A 15,993-nucleotide genomic window follows, 5' to 3' on the forward strand; every position below is an offset into this window, starting at 1 on the left:
AGATGTATTATATGTTATAGATCATATCTTATATAACTTATGTATTATGTATTTTATAATATATAATAGGACACAGACATTTTAAGAGGCATTTTGGAGACATCCTAAAAGCTATTTTAAAACACAATTCTAAAGGAAAGAGAACTTCTAAAGGAGGGCAGAACAGGCCCAGGCTCGGAGCGCGGGGACTACAACTCCCACGAGCCCCCGCGCGCGAACCACAACTCCCGCCGTGCCCCGCGGCCCCCGCCCGTGTTGTCGGCGGCCCCAAGATGGCGGCGGTGGCGGCGGGCGCGGCGGCCCCTCAGCAGCCGCCGCCGCCTCAGCAGCCGCCGCAGCCGGCGGGAGGCGGCGGGGCGGGCTCCGGGGACGCCGCGGGAGCCGCGGGTGGCGCCGGAGGGGGGGGCGGCGCGGGCGGGGGCGGCGGCGGCGCGGCCGGGCCCGCGGCGGGGTCGGGGCAGGGGGGCGGCGCGGCCGCGGGCGAGTCGTGGTACCTGGCGCTGCTGGGCCTGGCCGAGCATTTCCGCACGTCCAGCCCGCCCAAGGTGCGGCTCTGCGTGCACTGCCTGCAGGCCGTGCTGCCCCGCAAGCCCCCCGCCAGGATGGAGGCCCGCACGCACCTCCAGCTCGGCTCCGTCCTCTACCACCACACCCGCAACGGCGACCAGGCCCGCGGGCACCTGGAGAAGGCGGTGAGTGGGATGGAGGGGGCGAGGGAAGGGAGTCCCGGTGGGTGCTGGTCCCGGACTAACCCCCTGTGTTCCCTTGCAGTGGCTGATATCCCAGCAGGTATCCTTTTCCTGGCACAGCGCTGCTGCTTCTCCTGCCTGGTCCCCTGTGCTGGGTGGGAGCACATCCAGGGAGCGGATGGATCGGTGGGAGGAGCTGAAAAATTCCCTCTTTTCCCAGGTTTTGCCTGTTCTCTGCTCCCAAAGAACCTCGAGGTGTTCAAAGGCAGAATTAATTGTCCTTTACAGGTGCTGAGCACAAAACACCTCCATGGAAACTCCTTAAACGCCTCTAAAGGCCTGGGGTGGGGGTTCAACTGGTGCTTTAATCTATTTTAAACCTATTTTTTCTGTATTACATCACTGGGGGCCTCTTGCATTGACCGCCGGGATGGTTTGGCATGGAAAGGGATGTCAAAGCCCGTCTCATCCCAACTCTCCCGAGGGGTTTAAGGCCTTTTGGAGGCCGGGCTGGGGCTGTTCTCCACACGGTGCCCGTTGTCCCTTAACTCTGGTGCCAGATCCCGCAGTTTGAGGACGTGAAGTTCGAGGCAGCCAGTTTGCTGTCGGAGCTGTACTGCCAGGAGGTGAGTGGAGCAGCTGATTCCCACCAACAGGACGGCTTTTATGGGATTTTTAGAGTTGTGGTGTAAAACATTTAAGTTAATAAGTTAAAAAAAAAGGGCACGAAAGGCTTTTTGTTGTCTCCTCAGTTTATCCTGGAAGCCCCTGCTGGAATCGCAGCGTGGGTTTTCCAAAGGGATTTTCCTTGGCCGAGGCGTCCCTTTGCAAAGGCTGATTTTGGGGGTGGGATGGGGGCATTAAGAGGGTTTTCCTCAGGGGTTTAGAACCAGGGAATGGCCACCCAGTGCCACCCCCCTGCCCTGGGGACACCTCCCGCTCTCCCAGGTGGCTCCAGCCTGGCCTGGGACGCTCCCAGGGACGGGGCAGCCACTGGGAATCCTCTCCCACGGTCTCCCCTCTCGCTTTTGCTGCTTCCTTACCTTGAAGTTCCCCATCTCCACAGCCCAGCAGGCCGTGGGGCTGATTTTCAGGCTCGTTGTGATGGGAGGGGGGAGGGATTCCCAAATTCCCAAATGTCCCGGCTTTGTGTTGCAGAATTCCGTGGACACGGCGAAGCCGCTGCTGCGCAAGGCCATCCAGATCTCCCAGCAGACTCCCTACTGGCACTGCCGCCTGCTCTTCCAGCTGGCAGTAAGTGATCCCTGCCCCTGCAGCGGGGAAAAGGGCTGGGAAAAGCCCTGGGATGCCCTTCCCACCCCCCCCTCCCCATCAGCCCTGGGTTAACAGGGAGGGGAAAGAGGAATCAGCGGTTTGATTGGGCTGGAGGGAAGCAGCAGGGATCGTCCCATGGGAACTGGGAACGAACGCAGTTCCAGAGGTGGAGTGGGGAGAAAAAAAAAAAGGGAAAAAAAAAAAAAAAAAGGCATTTTATGGCTTGCAGGAGATTGCCTGAAACGCTGCTGTGGAATTGGGGGTTTGCCAGGGTGAGGGGTTGTTGGGGTGTTTTAAGGTTTTTTTTTTTTGTACTTTATGTAAATATAAAGCTGGTTTTATATTAAAGCTGATTTTTTTATGTATTTTGTATTCGTGTAAGTATAAATTATAAAAATAAATGCATTAATATATGTAATATATATGTACAAAGATAAGGTACGTGTAAAATGAGCTTCAGCTGCACAGGTCAGGCCTGGGAACTCTGGGGGTAAACTGGTGCAAATAAACCTGGAATTGGCAGCGTTTGGTGTTTGTCCCAGTCCTCAGCTGCTCCCAAAGTGCTGGTTTTCCCGGGTCATCCAAAGTGTTGGGTGGGAGCTTTTAAGCCTGTCCTGAATGCCCTGTGCTTGCCTTTCCCCCCCTTCCTGCTGAGCTCAAACCACCCAGAGCAGGGGCTGCTCTGCTCCTCCGGCTGGAAAAGGCTCTGTTCCAGTTATTCCACCTGAACAATCCGTGGTCTTCACACGGAGAGCACATTAATTGGTTCCATGGAGAAAACACCCACCTTTTTGTGTCCTTTTTTTTTTTGTTTTTGTTTTTTTGGTCATTTCAGCAACTCCACACCCTGGAGAAGGACTTGGTGTCAGCGTGTGACCTGCTGGGGGTGGGAGCAGAGTACGCCAGGGTGGTGGGCTCCGAGTACACCAGGTGAGATCCCAGGGGTCCCTTCCCTCCCCAGGGAAAATATTATGGCTTTTTTTTCCCCCCACCTCCCCTTTTTATTTAGAGCTTTTCTGTTCTGGTTTAAGGATTATGTTGGTTTGCCTCTGAACCCCACCCAGAAATCCCACTGCTGAGGGGGTTTCTCCAGCTTTGGGGGGGCGTTCCCAGCTCGTTCCTCTTCCTGCTTACAGAATCCCAGAGTGGTTTGAGCCAGAAGGGCCTTAAAGATCATCCAGTTCCAACCTCCCAGGGACACCTTCCAGCACACCATTAAAGCTGTTAAACCCAACCACGTCCTCTTAAGACTCTGGAGAGGTTTTTGGAACTGAATTTTCCCTGGTTTGACCTCAGAAACTCTTGTAGCTGGAACTGTCCAAAGCTGAGGCTGGAATGTTGATTCCTGCAGCTCTGATTGACCCGTTCCACACAGCCTTTAAATGGGTTTCCTGTGGCAGGTCCCTTAATTCTCCTTTCTTTCTGCTCTTCAAGGGGTAGAAAGGCAAATCCTTATTTTTAACATTATTTTTTTTTTTTAAGACATAATTGTGATTTGAGTAATCCTTTTGGAGCATAACATGATTTTGTTTTATTTCAGAGCACTGTTCCTGCTCAGCAAGGGGATGGTGAGTTGCATGTTCCTTTTAAACTCTTCACTTCTTGGGTTCCCCCCCCCCCCCTCAATTGTGACACGATTTTCTGGAGGGAAAAAGGATAATTGGAAGTTGTAAAAAGGGATAATTGGAAATTGTGAAAGGGTAATTGCAAACTGTCACTGGAGGGAGGGAGGGTCTGGCTGTGGGAATCTTGCAGCGAGGTGAATAAATCAGTGTGGCTGGAACGAGAACCCTGGAGTGGTTTGGGTTGGAAGGGCCTCAAAGCCCATCCAGTGCCACCTCCCGCCATCCCAGGCTGTTCCAAGCCCCATCCCAGGAAAATTCCAGGGATGAGGCAGCCACAGCCGCTCTGGGAAATCCATCCCAGTTCCTCTCCGTGGGCTCTGCTGTGGCTCTCTGAGTGTCCCATCTGTTCAGCACAGAAGTAATGACTGGGTTTTTTTTTTATCTCCCCCCTTCCCTTTGGGATTTCAGCTGCTCCTGATGGAGCGGAAGCTGCAGGAGGTTCACCCTCTGCTGACCCTCTGCGGGCAGATCGTGGAGAACTGGCAGGGGAACCCCATCCAGAAGGAATCCCTGCGCGTCTTCTTCCTGGTGCTGCAGGTCACGCACTACCTGGACGCTGGGCAGGTAGGGGGGAGCTCCCAGGGGGCCCTGGGAAGGGCAGCACTGCCTCCAGAAACACCTTCTTGTGTGGTTTTTTTTTTTTTTTTTTGTGTGAAGGAAACTGAATTTCTGGAGGTTTTCGTCACAGGTGGAATGAGGGGGAGAAACGACTTGAATTTCTTCCTCAAGGGGTGTTTTTATGTCTTTGGCCTCTCTTGCTTCCGTGTGGTGCTGCTGGGGGCAACAACCACCAACCAAAAATTAACAAAAAGGAGGGGTTTTGTGTAACTTTGGGGAGCATCCTGGTCGTATTTTCAGGAATTGGCAGTGTTGTCGATCCTGCAACAGGCCTGAAACAGTCCCTGTTAGGCTTTGGGCAAGAACTGATCCCCTGGCTGTGTGTGATGGGGGGTTGTTTGTTGGCTGGGAGGCTCTCCCAGCCCTCCCAGCCCCTGGAATGGCGCAGCTGGAATGTGGTCCCTGCCAGGTGAAGAGCGTCAAGCCCTGCCTGAAGCAGCTCCAGCAGTGCATCCAGACCATCTCCACGCTGCACGACGACGAGATCCTGCCCAGCAACCCCGCTGACCTCTTCCACTGGCTGCCCAAGGAGCACATGTGTGTGCTGGTCTACCTGGTGAGAGCCCTTCGTTGCTAATTATCTGCTAATTAATTAGCGAGGGGGCCGGGTGGAAACGCGGAGCTGCGCCTCGGCACCCCTGGGGTCATCAGGGTGAGAAAAGAGGGGAGAGAAGCCCAAAAACTGAAACTGAGCTCTGTCAGTATGCACCTCAAAAGTGGGTTGATTGGTGCAAAGAGGAGCCACCTTGGCTGATTTTTACCAGTGTTACCCCAGTTGGACCCTGAGCCTCTGGAACTGGGGCCGGTTCCGCTTCTTGAACGTGATCCAAGGCCGGAATGTTGTCAGGAGAGAGCTGAAAAGCTGGGAGCTGAGGAGCTGTGGGGGCTCCCAGACCTTGTGGGGACCCCCAAGCCCTTCCCTCTTTGTGCAGAGGATTTTAAAGGCGACCCTGGAGCGGTTTTGGGTTGGAAGGACCTTCATCCATTCCCACCCCCTGCTATCCCAGGTGGCTCCAGCCTGCCCTTGGACGCTCCCAGGGACTGGGACACCCCCAGCCTGCGTGGGAATTCCCTGCCAGCTCGTGCCCGGGCTGCTGGGCAGGCTGAGGGCGGTGAGTGAGCCGTGCTGTGTCTCCTGCAGGTGACAGTGATGCATTCCATGCAGGCAGGGTACCTGGAGAAGGCCCAGAAGTACACGGACAAAGCCCTCATGCAGCTGGAGAAGCTCAAAAGTAAGGAGGAAGGGCTTGGAATTCAGCTGGTGCTGCACAACCCCAGTATTTGTTGCTGGTTTAAGCCAAGCACAGCCTTGTTTGGCTCTCTGGTCAGTCTAAGACCAGGCCAAGACTTTTGCTCTGTTTTAAGGCTGGGTGTTCGCTTTAAATACAGAAATACCTTTACTAATAGTATCAACTATTCCACTGTTCCCCCTGTTTGTTCCCACTATTTCCACTCTTTGTTTCCAGTATTTCCACTGTTATTGTCTTTGGTGATTGCTCTGAATACAAAAATTAGTAGTTTGTTTATTATTATTATTAATAATAATGTTAATGTTGTTACTATTAAAATATCGAGTTTGGGGAGGGGGGGTTGGAGCTCAGTGATGGGGCTGTGAATTCCTGAGGTAACTTCACTTGCTGTGGTCCTTGTCCCCCCTCTCCAGTGCTGGACTGCAGCCCTATCCTGTCCTCATTCCAAGTTATTTTGTTGGAGCACATCATCATGTGCCGGCTGGTCACAGGGCACAAAGCCACGGCCCTGCAGGAGGTGAGGATGGCCCGGGATTCCAGCACCCCCTGGATGGGGGTGGGGGGCAGGAACAGCCTTTGAAACGTCGTCCCAGGCAGGGAGATTCAGAACCAGTCCCAAGCCCGTTCCCTGGAGCGCTTCATCCCAGTTTTTGGGGGCACTCTCGGGTTTGGAGCCTGCCAGGGGGGATTGTGTGGCTTGGTTTCCAGGCTGGGTGGAGCTGCTGGAGCAAAGCATTCCAAAGCATTCCAGAAGAGTGTGGGGGGCAGTGCCTGTCCCTGGGCTGGAGGCACATCCAGCCCCCAGCTTTTACCCAGGAATGCCATTTGGGATCCTGGAAGCAACCACCGAGACAGTGAGGTGGGAGGAGATGGACGTGGAGCATAAAGTGGAGAGAAGGTGTCCTGACACATGGTTGTTTGTGTCTGTGCCAGATCTCCCAGGTGTGCCAGCTGTGCCAGCAGTCACCCAGGCTCTTCTCCAACCACGCTGCCCAGCTCCACACGCTCCTGGTGAGTGCCTGGAATCAACCCTGGAGCTCCCTGGAGCCCCAGATCCCGCCCTGCTCATCCCCAGGAGCCCAGGACAGGCAGGGAGTGGAGGAACAGGAATCCTTTGCTATGGGGGACCCACCCCTGGTGTGACTTCCCCCTGTCAGAGGCTTAAAACCCCTCTGGAAATAAGTGTTGGGGAATCCTGGAGTGGTTTGGGTTGGAAGGACTTTAAATCCCATCCCGTGGCAGGGGAACCTCCCGCTGCCCTGGGTTGCTCCAGCCTGGCCTTGGGCACTTCCAGGCGTGGAGAACCCACAGGTTTTCTGGAAAACCTGTGCCAGGCCCTCCCCAGCTTCACAGGGAAGGATTTGGGATCAGGAGTGGTGAGCAAGGTGAATGCAGGAGGTGGAAAACAGCCGGAGAGGGTTTGTTGTGGCAATTGCTGTGTAGGGAATTTTGGGTATTACTTGACATTTAAGGTGGTTTTCTTAGCTAAATGAGGCCCTTTTTTACGTGAACAAACTTATTTTAAAGGGCTTTTTGTAAGAATTCCTTGTTTTTCCCGGAGCCAGGCAAACCCAAGGCTCGTTGGTTACTTTTCCCTGCCAGATATCCCAGGATTTCTGTGGGTTTGGGGGTGCCTTTCTTTGCTGTGAGCAATCACAATTTGCATTTCTTCTCCTGCAGGGCCTCTACTGCATCTCTGTTAACTGCATGGACAATGCAGAAGCACAATTCACTACAGCCCTCAGGGTGAGATTTTTGTTTCCAGCCTTCCCCCTGGAAGTGGGGGGCTGTTGGAATTGTGTGGGAGCAGCTGAGGTGGGAAGGGAAACCTGGAAATAACCCGTATTTATTTCACTGCTTGGTTGGTTTGTAACATCACAGTCTCAGGTGTAGAAGGTGGGAGTTCTTTGGGATGGGGGAGGCTCTGGAATCTGTGACTGTGCTGCTGTTGGTCTGTGCCTTCCAGCTCACCACACACCAGGAGCTCTGGGCATTCATCGTGACAAACCTGGCCAGCGTCTACATCCGGGAGGGCAACAGGCACCAGGAGGTAAAAGGGCCCTGCCTGGCCCCAAAACCCCCTTCCCTGCAGGGAAAAAACCCCTCCTGGGCTTGGAATTCTGCTTTTCCCTGGGCGTCCTTGCGGTCAGAGCCCTGTTAGGGAGGGATCAGCTGGATCAGAGTGTTCTGGGTCGGAACGTTCTGGATCATCCCCGGAATTATTCCCATGGGAATCATGGCTGTGCTCCCACCTTCACCTGCTCAGCCTCTTGGCTTCCCTTTCCGTCCTCCCAGGGGTTTTGGGTGTTTCCATGAGTGCCTGAACAGCCACAAACAGGTGCCTGTGGCTGTTGGGGCTCGTTTTGCTTCACCCCGAAGCAGTTTCAGTCCCCAAATTTCCCCCAAAATCCCATATTTCCCCCCTGCACACAACAGCCCTGAGCTTCCCCAGGGAATAAAATCATTGTCTAGGAGATCCCCTGAAGCCTGAGAAATGATATTTTATCTAAAACCTGATTTTTGGGATCGAAATGGGCAGGAAACCTCGTGGTGTTGGAGTGTCTGTGCTCCGGTCCTTCCGGAGGGAGGGAGGGAGGGGAGTTCGGGTGTGTTTGGGACGATTTTGCACCGTTTGGGTTTGACTTACACTTAAAAAAAAAAAACCAAAATAAAGCACTTTCTGTCAGGCTGTGCCTGTGAGAAGTGCTGATTGTTTCCTCTCCTCTCCCTCTCTGCAGCTTTACAGCCTGTTGGAGAGGATAAATCCAGACCACAATTTCCCCGTGAGGTGAGAACTCCAGCATCTCTGGGGCCGGGAAGGGCTGGATTTGTGGCAGAAGTTCTGGGAATTCCCCAGCAGTCTGTGTGTGATTCCCCTGCCCCGTGCTGAGATCCCAACCTGTGCTTTTATCCGTAGCTCCCACTGTCTCCGAGCAGCAGCTTTTTACATCCGAGGGCTCTTCTCCTTCTTCCAGGGAAGATACAACGAGGCAAAGTGAGTGCAGATCCCTTGGAATGTGGGGAGCGGGGGAAAAGGAGGAATCGATCCAGATTTTTTGGGATCAGAACTTCTCCCTGTGGGTTTCTCCAGCCTCCTGATTTATTTAGGGGGGGGGGACAGCAAGCAGCTTGTTGGGTTTGGGCCTCTGTCCTGCGGAATCCTTTGGAATTTCGTTTCCTTGGTGCAGTTTTCCAAAGGAGGGAGCTCTGTCACAGCCTTTTTTTGTTTTTTCCCAAGCTGAGCTTTGGGAGTTCAGTGCTTTGTTTTACCTGCAGCACATTCATTCCCCACTCCAGTTAATTCAGGCCTTGATTCGGCTTTTAATGATGATTTTCCTCTGCTGGAAGGGAAGGGTTGTTGCTAAAGCCCCTCTTCTGCCCCGTTTTCCAGGCGGTTCCTGAGGGAGACCCTGAAGATGTCCAATGCAGAGGACCTGAACCGCCTGACAGCCTGTTCCCTGGTGCTCCTGGGGCACATCTTCTACGTGCTGGGGAACCACAGGGTAAGGCCTCCCTTCCTCCCTCCCTGCATGTGCCTGGGAACGTGGCACTTGGCATTTCCCAGAGAAACTCAGGGCCTTCTGGGAAGCAAATCTGATTTTTTTATTTTTTTTTATATTGCTGTCCCACAAAAAGTTGCCTTGGGTCTGTGATCTGCACGTTCAATAACTTCAATCCAGTGTTTGAAGTGTCTGTTCTGTAATGCCTGAGGAAAAGGGGGCTGAAAAGGGACAAGTGACATCATTCCAGTGGATTTTCAGGGAGGAATTGTGGATACAGTCCTCAGTTCTCACTGTTGTGCCAGAGCACAGGGAATATTTCTGCTGTGTTGCCCTGGAATTCCCAGGATGGGGCGAATTCCCGCTCTAGGATGGGTCTGGGGGGGAGGGATGCTGTCCCAAGGGAGCCAAATATTTCACCACAGATTCGACACCTGTGTTGTTTGCAAGGGGTGAAAGATAAAAACAAACCCCAAAAATGCCGTTTATTTTGTTTGCTCTGCCCTCTGCTCTCCCCACCCAGGAAAGCAACAACATGGTGGTCCCGGCCATGCAGTTGGCCAGCAAGATCCCAGACATGTCTGTGCAGCTCTGGTCCTCAGCCCTGCTCAGAGGTGAGGGGGGAGGAGAAAAAAGGGGCTTTCCTGGAATAAAGGGGCACTGGCAGGGAGGGTGGGGATGTGTGGGAATGCCCAGGGATGGAAGGGGAGCCCTCCAAGGGCTCTGTTCTGGAACCAGGCTGGGGGAGCTGGGGGATTCACCTCTTTCCAGGGAGACCTGGGAGCCCCTTGCAGGGCCTGAAGGGGCTCCAGGAGAGCTGGAGAGGGACTGGGGACAAGGGGTGGAGGGACAGGACACAGGGAATGGCTTCAGACTGAAATTTAGGTGGGATATTGGGAAGGAATTCCTCCCTGGGAGGGTGGGGAGGCCCTGGGATGGGTTTCCCAGAGCAGCTGTGGCTGCCCAAGGCCAGGTTGGAGCAGCCTGATCCAGTGGAAAGTGTCCCTGCCCAGGGCAGGGATGAGCTTTAACATCCCTTCCAGCCCACCCATTTCCAGGATTCCCCACAAACAGCTCCTGGTGGAACCGGTGGCCCCACTAGATGGGGCTGGAAAGCCAAAAATCCCAGCCCAGGTTGCTCAGGGGGGTTTCCAGTGGCGTGAGGAGTTTCCTTCCTCCTCGTGGAGCTGCTTTGATGTTCCCTTTGAACAGCTGGGAACTGAAAGAGCAGCAAATCCAGCTGGAAGAGGGAAGGGTTTTGGGGCTCCTTGGCGAGGTTTTTGGTCTGGAACACCATGACCTCGGTGTTGAAATGATTCCCCATCCAACACAGGGATCAGGGGTGTGTTTTTTATGGATAAAGGGAGCTGCTCACTTGGGATTGGGGTGCAAAGCAGTGGTTTGGGTTGGTTTTTATTTTCCCCCCCCGGTGCCTTCCAGACCTCAACAAGGCCTGTGGGAACGCCATGGACGCTCACGAGGCGGCTCAGATGCACCAGAACTTCTCCCAGCAGCTGCTGCAGGACCACATCGAGGCCTGCAGCCTCCCTGAGCACAACCTGATCACGGTGAGGCACCAGCCCTGCCCTCCCCTCAGCACCCTCCTCCCTGGGCTCCCCAAACCCAGCCAGATCCCCGCTGGAAAAGGGACAAAATTAACCTGTTTTTTATGAGGGTTGGTTGGTGGGACTGACAAGCAGGCAAAGTGACCCAGGTTGTTCGTTTTTGTGCAAAGGTTGGTTGGTGGCTTTGGGCTTTGCTCCTTCCAAGTGTTGTCTTGCCACACCTCTGCTTACTTTTTTTATTTTTTTTATTTTTTTTTTAAAGGCTTTTGTGGCCATTTGATGTGATGGAGTGGCCACTGGTGGGGTGGCCTCTTGTTTCGGGTGGCAGCTGTTGGTTTGGAGATAAAATTAACCACTCCCAGGTTTCACTGGAGGGTTTGGACCAGAGGAATTGGGCCTCTTTTGGGAGGAAAAGGGGGGGTGGGGAAGGCCAACAGGGAGGTGCTGTTTGCTGGCTTTGTCCCCGAGAGTTTTGGGGGGTGGTTGGGGTTTGTGAGCAGCGGTTTTGGGGGGGATCCCAGAGCCAGGTGCCCCCATCCCTCCACCCTGAGCCAGGCACAGAGATGTCCTTGCTGGCTTTTGCTGCTTTAAAAACCCGGGAGGGGGGGAAAAGGAGTAAGAAATGAATAATTTAGGAGGATTTTGGCTGAGGTGAGAGGGAAATATGTCATGGAATGAACACCCCTTGCCTTGCCCTGGAGGCCTCTGGCACGTCCAGGTGGGTCCCTGCTCGTGCTTTCCCGTGTTTAGGGGTCGGATTTGCCCCTGGAAGAGCAGGAATTGCTTCCCCTGGGTCCGGAATGCTGGGGGTGTGCGGAGGGGATCCCAAAAAAACCCACCAGCTGAAGGGATGTGGGGGTGAACTGTGGGATCCCCTGGAGGCAGGGAGGGTCTGTGAGGCCAGTCCTGCTTTTCTTCGGGGTGGGGGGGGAGGGTTTCCTGGGAATGTGTCCTGGAATGATGTCCGTTCTCTTGCAGTGGACAGATGGACCCCCCCCCGTCCAGTTCCAGGCCCAGAACGGCCCCACCACCAGCCTGGCCAGTCTCCTGTGAAACACAGTAACTATCAGGACAAAACTTAACCAAACCAAGCCAAAAACAAAAGAAAACAAAAAAACAAAACAAACAAAAAAAAGGAGAAAACAAAACAAAAATTTAATCCCTGCAAACTCCTTTTCTCCCACGGAAAAGGCAGCAGATTCCCTCTGGCAGCGAGGCCTTGTTAGGAGAGAGGTGGCAGAAGGACGAGGAGGAGCCTTGGTGGGAAGGGCAGCTAGAGCTGCTGCTCTTCCCGGTGGGAATGCCCAGGTGTGTGTGCACAGAGCTGCTGCTGGTCTGATCTGCTTCCCTCTGGCTGAGGATTGAGGGTTCAGCCCCCAGGACTCGCGTTCCTTACCTTGGTGTCCCGACTCCTCCTGGTTAAAGAGCTCCCAGGAAGCGAAGAGGACTCGGTGGGATTCCCGTTGGATCCTTCTTCCCCCCCTCCCTTTCCCTGGAGTGGATCCTGCTGTGCCCTCCGTGGGGATGCTGGGGTGAAATCATGGTGGATTTGTGGGGCCCAGCCCAGTTCCTGAGGGGGATCCTCCTGGTTTTCTGTGCTGTTTGGGGAAGGAAGGGCTGGGGGGGGGCAGGGTTTGGGTGTCCTGGGGGGTGTCCCAGGGCAGGTCCCACGTCCTGGATTGGCCCGGAGTGGGACAAAGAGCCACCACTGTGTCCCTGTGAGGGCCTCCCTTCCCTCTCCCTGGTCCAAACCACAGCTCTCTCCGTGGCTTGGTGGGTTTTATGGAAGCAGGAACGTTCCTCTCCTGCTCTTTGATCCCTTCAGGGGGGTTGTAAAAAAAACAGCCTTTTGCATCTTTGCTGCAGCCTGGCAGTGAAGGCACCTGTGCCTTAAGGACTTACAAAGGGTTAACCCAGCTGGTTAAACCCAGACCCAACATAAGCCAGAGGCTTAGGATGGAGCCACAGTCTTACCCTGGGCAAAATTGCCCAGTTTCCAGGTTAGTTTTCCCGTTCTAGCTCAGTTTTCTGGACCCTCCAGCTGTGAGTTCTCCCTTGCTGTGCCTCTGCAGCCTCAGGGCAGGGCACAGGCTGGGCCTGCAGAGAACTGGCAGGAGTTGATTCCAGGTTTTGCCAGGACCCAGCAGTGCCTGGGGAGGTTCCTGGGGTTGAATAAAGGTGTTTTTCTCTGTTGGTAGCTCTGGATATTCATCTCCCAGCTCCAAAAGGGGAGGGCAGAGGAGCATGTAGGGCCTTCAGTGATTCTGTCAGAGAGAGAAGTGACCCCCCTCAGGCCTTGTCTTCAGTCACAGATGGGTTGGAAGGGACCTTGAAATCATTTCAGCCCCCAGAGGTCATTTTCCCTTTCCAGTTCCCACCCCCTCCCTCTCAGCAGCTCACAGAGGTGGTTTCTTGGCAATCCAAACCCTTTCAGTTTTTCCCTCTGAAGGACGTTCAAGGGACAGGGGTTTTGTCCAGTTACCAGAACAGGATTCTGTGGATCCTCTCCCATGGAGATCCTGTTCCCAGACCTTGATGCCACTGCAGGCAGGGAATCTTGTCCCTGGCATTGCAAGGAAACCCCTCAGTGCTGTTCAAACTCACAAATCAGGATAGAAATGTGTGACCCAGGGTCTTGGAGGCCCCAGCTCCTGGGGGTGTGTCTGTCCCACAGCATTCCCATGGGAGCTCCAGGTCAGTGGGGCCCCGCTTTGGGGTGAGCTTTGGGGTCCCAGTGCTGCCCTGGTGGAGACAGAACCCCCCAGGAGCTCAGCACCCACCCCCTGCTCGGGCTGGGATCAGGAAGGATCCCACCTTGGAAATGCCCCATGGACTGCTCTGCTTTCCCTTGCCTGGGGAGCAGCATCTCCCTTTCTGTCTCTGTAGGTCACTGAGTTGAAACAACTCAGTTTTTAAGCCCCTAAATGCTGCTTTTCCCTGGCAGTGCCCTGAGCTCCTGAAGGAGGAGCAACTGGGAAAGAGGGGCTTGCAAATCCAGTGCCAGGCAGGGCCTCCAGCCCCCCTCTTGTCTGTCAGGACCTGGGTCCCTTCCAACTCGGAATGTTCTGTGATTGACTTCAGTCTCAGCTCGCAGTAAATGGCTTTTACTTTTAGGAGCAGATTGCCAGGAAGGGGTTGGGCTGGAGGGACTTTAAGGATCGTCCCATTCCCACCCTCCCTGCTGTGGGCAGGGACACCTTCCACTAGACCAGGCTGCTCCAAGCTGGGCTCAAACACTTCCAGGGATGGGGCAGCCAGGGCCTGGAATTCTGGCCAAGAGAAAAGAGCTGCTCCTGTCAGGCAGGATTTAAAAAAAAAAAAACAAAACCAAACAACAAAACCAAATCCAGAGAGCTGTGGTTTGGGCTGGGCTGAGGGAAGGCTTCTGGCAGGGACATGTCCAGCAGTGCCTGTTGGGGAAGGTGCATTTCCCGACTTCCTCGTGCTGCTCAGGGACCCCCCCAGAGCTGGAGATGGGGGTGGAGGGACAGAAATTCCCAGGGGCAATTCCCAGTGTGGCTTCTCCTGCTCCTTGGGGGTGATCCAGAAGGAAGGAAGGACCTGAGGGAAGGCTGATCCCGATCTCAGGGCCTGGAGCAGCATCCATGTGCTGCAGCACCAGGAGGATCCACCTGGGATCGCTTTGAGCCCAACAAACCCCCCCCTTTCATGCCAGGACTCAGCTCCAGAGCCCCCTTCCCACCCCAGCATTCCCATCCCTGTGTAAATTTGAACATAACCCGGTGATTTTCTATCTCTCCAGTCCAATGTACATCAGTGACAATGTACAGAAGCTTTTTAACTACACTTGTATATTAAATTATTTAATAGTTTTTTTTTTTTTTTTTTGCTTTTCCAGTACCTTTTGTATGTACCAGGGCTGAGAACAAGGCCCTCAGCTGGAGTTCTGCTCGTTTTCAGTGTGTAAAGTTGAACAGCAAACTAGAAAGTTTACAAAAATAACTCTGTCAAAGTGCTTTGGTCTGTTTGACTTGATTTGAACAAATTTCTAACCCTTCTTGTCCAACCATTTAATTCTCTCTCCCTCTCTCCAAACAACCCCTGAAGTCTTTTATGAGCTTCTAAAAAACACACACACACACAAAAGAAATTATTCTTCTAAAGATGTAATTTAGAGAAATGTACAGGTTTTGGGGTGTTTTGGGTTTTTTTTTTTTTCTTCGTTTTCCCTCTGGTATTTTTAAAGGAGTAGCAAGAACTTTAACCCAGCTAATCCCTGGTTGTAGATAGTGTAAAAAAAAAAAAAAAAAAAAACAAAAACCCTGATATGTGTATAGAGACTGCAGTCTGGAGATGTGTTTGCCTCTTGGATCCCGTTCCCTACAGCAGCAATAGTGCCAGTCTGGGGAGCTCAGAAGAAATTCACTAAAAAGAAGAATAAAATAAGAACAAAAAAAAAAAATCCCATCAGGAGCAAAGATTGGCTGATAAACGAGGGGCCTGAAGTTGCCTGAGCTCCCCTGCCCCCTCTAATTCTATCCAGTTTTCCCAAATTCCCTGGTGAACTAAAGGAACTGAGGGATGTCAGGACTTCCCGAGCCTTCCAACCCCGTTCCTGCCACAGGGTGGGGATGGGGGGGTGAAGAGAATCCTGGTGGGGTTTGTTGTTTTTTTTTCTTTTTGGCTGTGCAGAAAAATGGGGAGAAAAGAGGCTGAAATGGCACCTGTCCCTGTCCCCCCCCCGTGTGTCCCAGTGTATTTAAATGTCCCCCGAGTGTCCCCTGTCCCCGTGCACGTTGGGTGTTCGTAGGCCCCGAGGAGCAGGACAGAATTCCCAGCCCTGCTCCTGCCTGTAAATACAGCTCAGCTCCCGCCAGGAGAGGGGGCCCTGCTGCCCCCTGGCCCCCCCCTCCCCCCTCTCGTTTTCTATATTAGAAGAGTTTTTAAATAAAGTGAAATTTTACTTCTTGCTACCGCTTTGTAGAATCAGTTCCTTCAGTGCGGGCCGGGGGGAGGCGGCTGCTGGGCCCACAGCCCGGATTTCCTGCTCGGAGATGCTCCCCTGGGCTGGGCAGACGTGGCTGGAACTGCTCTGGAATTGCTGGAAGGCCAGCAGGTGCCTGGGATAACAGAGGAATCCATCAGACACCGGGAATTGTGAGTCCAGGACACGACTGGTTTCCCCCTGCACTTGTGGATGGGGCTGTGTTTGGTCTTCACCAATGGATCTGTTTTCAAGGGAGAGGTTTCCTCACTTTTATCTCCGAATTTTCACGTTTTCAGCTTTTTAAAGTCTTTTTTTTTTTTTTTAAATAACCACCAGAAGAAAACTGCTGAATTCTTTTTGAAAGCAAAACGTGGAAGGAACTGAAGATACAAGACTCGACTGCAGCCTGTCCCTTCCCAAAGCATCACCTGAGCTGCTGAGCTCCTCCCTGGAACTCCATCCGAGGAGCAGAGCAGGTTTTGCTCCAAAAAGGAAAATTCCAGCCCAAAGGGCAGCTCGCTTT

At 53.5% G+C, this 15,993-nt stretch overlaps 1 protein-coding gene across 1 annotated transcript; it reads left to right on the forward strand.

Moving 5' to 3' along the window:
- Window positions 1-272: 272 nt before the first annotated feature.
- Window positions 273-11,648, forward strand: MAU2 (MAU2 sister chromatid cohesion factor). The gene is made up of 20 exons (XM_027908702.1): window positions 273-281; window positions 330-692; window positions 772-789; window positions 1,250-1,315; window positions 1,848-1,943; window positions 2,800-2,894; window positions 3,505-3,532; window positions 3,998-4,153; window positions 4,617-4,763; window positions 5,349-5,439; window positions 5,871-5,974; window positions 6,391-6,468; window positions 7,138-7,203; window positions 7,424-7,507; window positions 8,196-8,245; window positions 8,375-8,452; window positions 8,849-8,960; window positions 9,481-9,571; window positions 10,398-10,525; window positions 11,501-11,648. Exons 1-20 carry the CDS (start codon window positions 273-275, stop codon window positions 11,573-11,575), a joined length of 1,935 nt encoding a protein of 644 aa, XP_027764503.1. The 3' UTR covers window positions 11,576-11,648.
- The last annotated feature ends 4,345 nt before the right edge of the window (window positions 11,649-15,993 follow it).

The sequence above is a fragment of the Empidonax traillii genome, unplaced genomic scaffold (assembly GCF_003031625.1).
Source record: "Empidonax traillii isolate 1590-97213 ecotype Southwest subspecies unplaced genomic scaffold, ASM303162v1 scaffold1803:size59727, whole genome shotgun sequence".
NCBI classification, from domain to species: domain Eukaryota; kingdom Metazoa; phylum Chordata; class Aves; order Passeriformes; family Tyrannidae; genus Empidonax; species Empidonax traillii.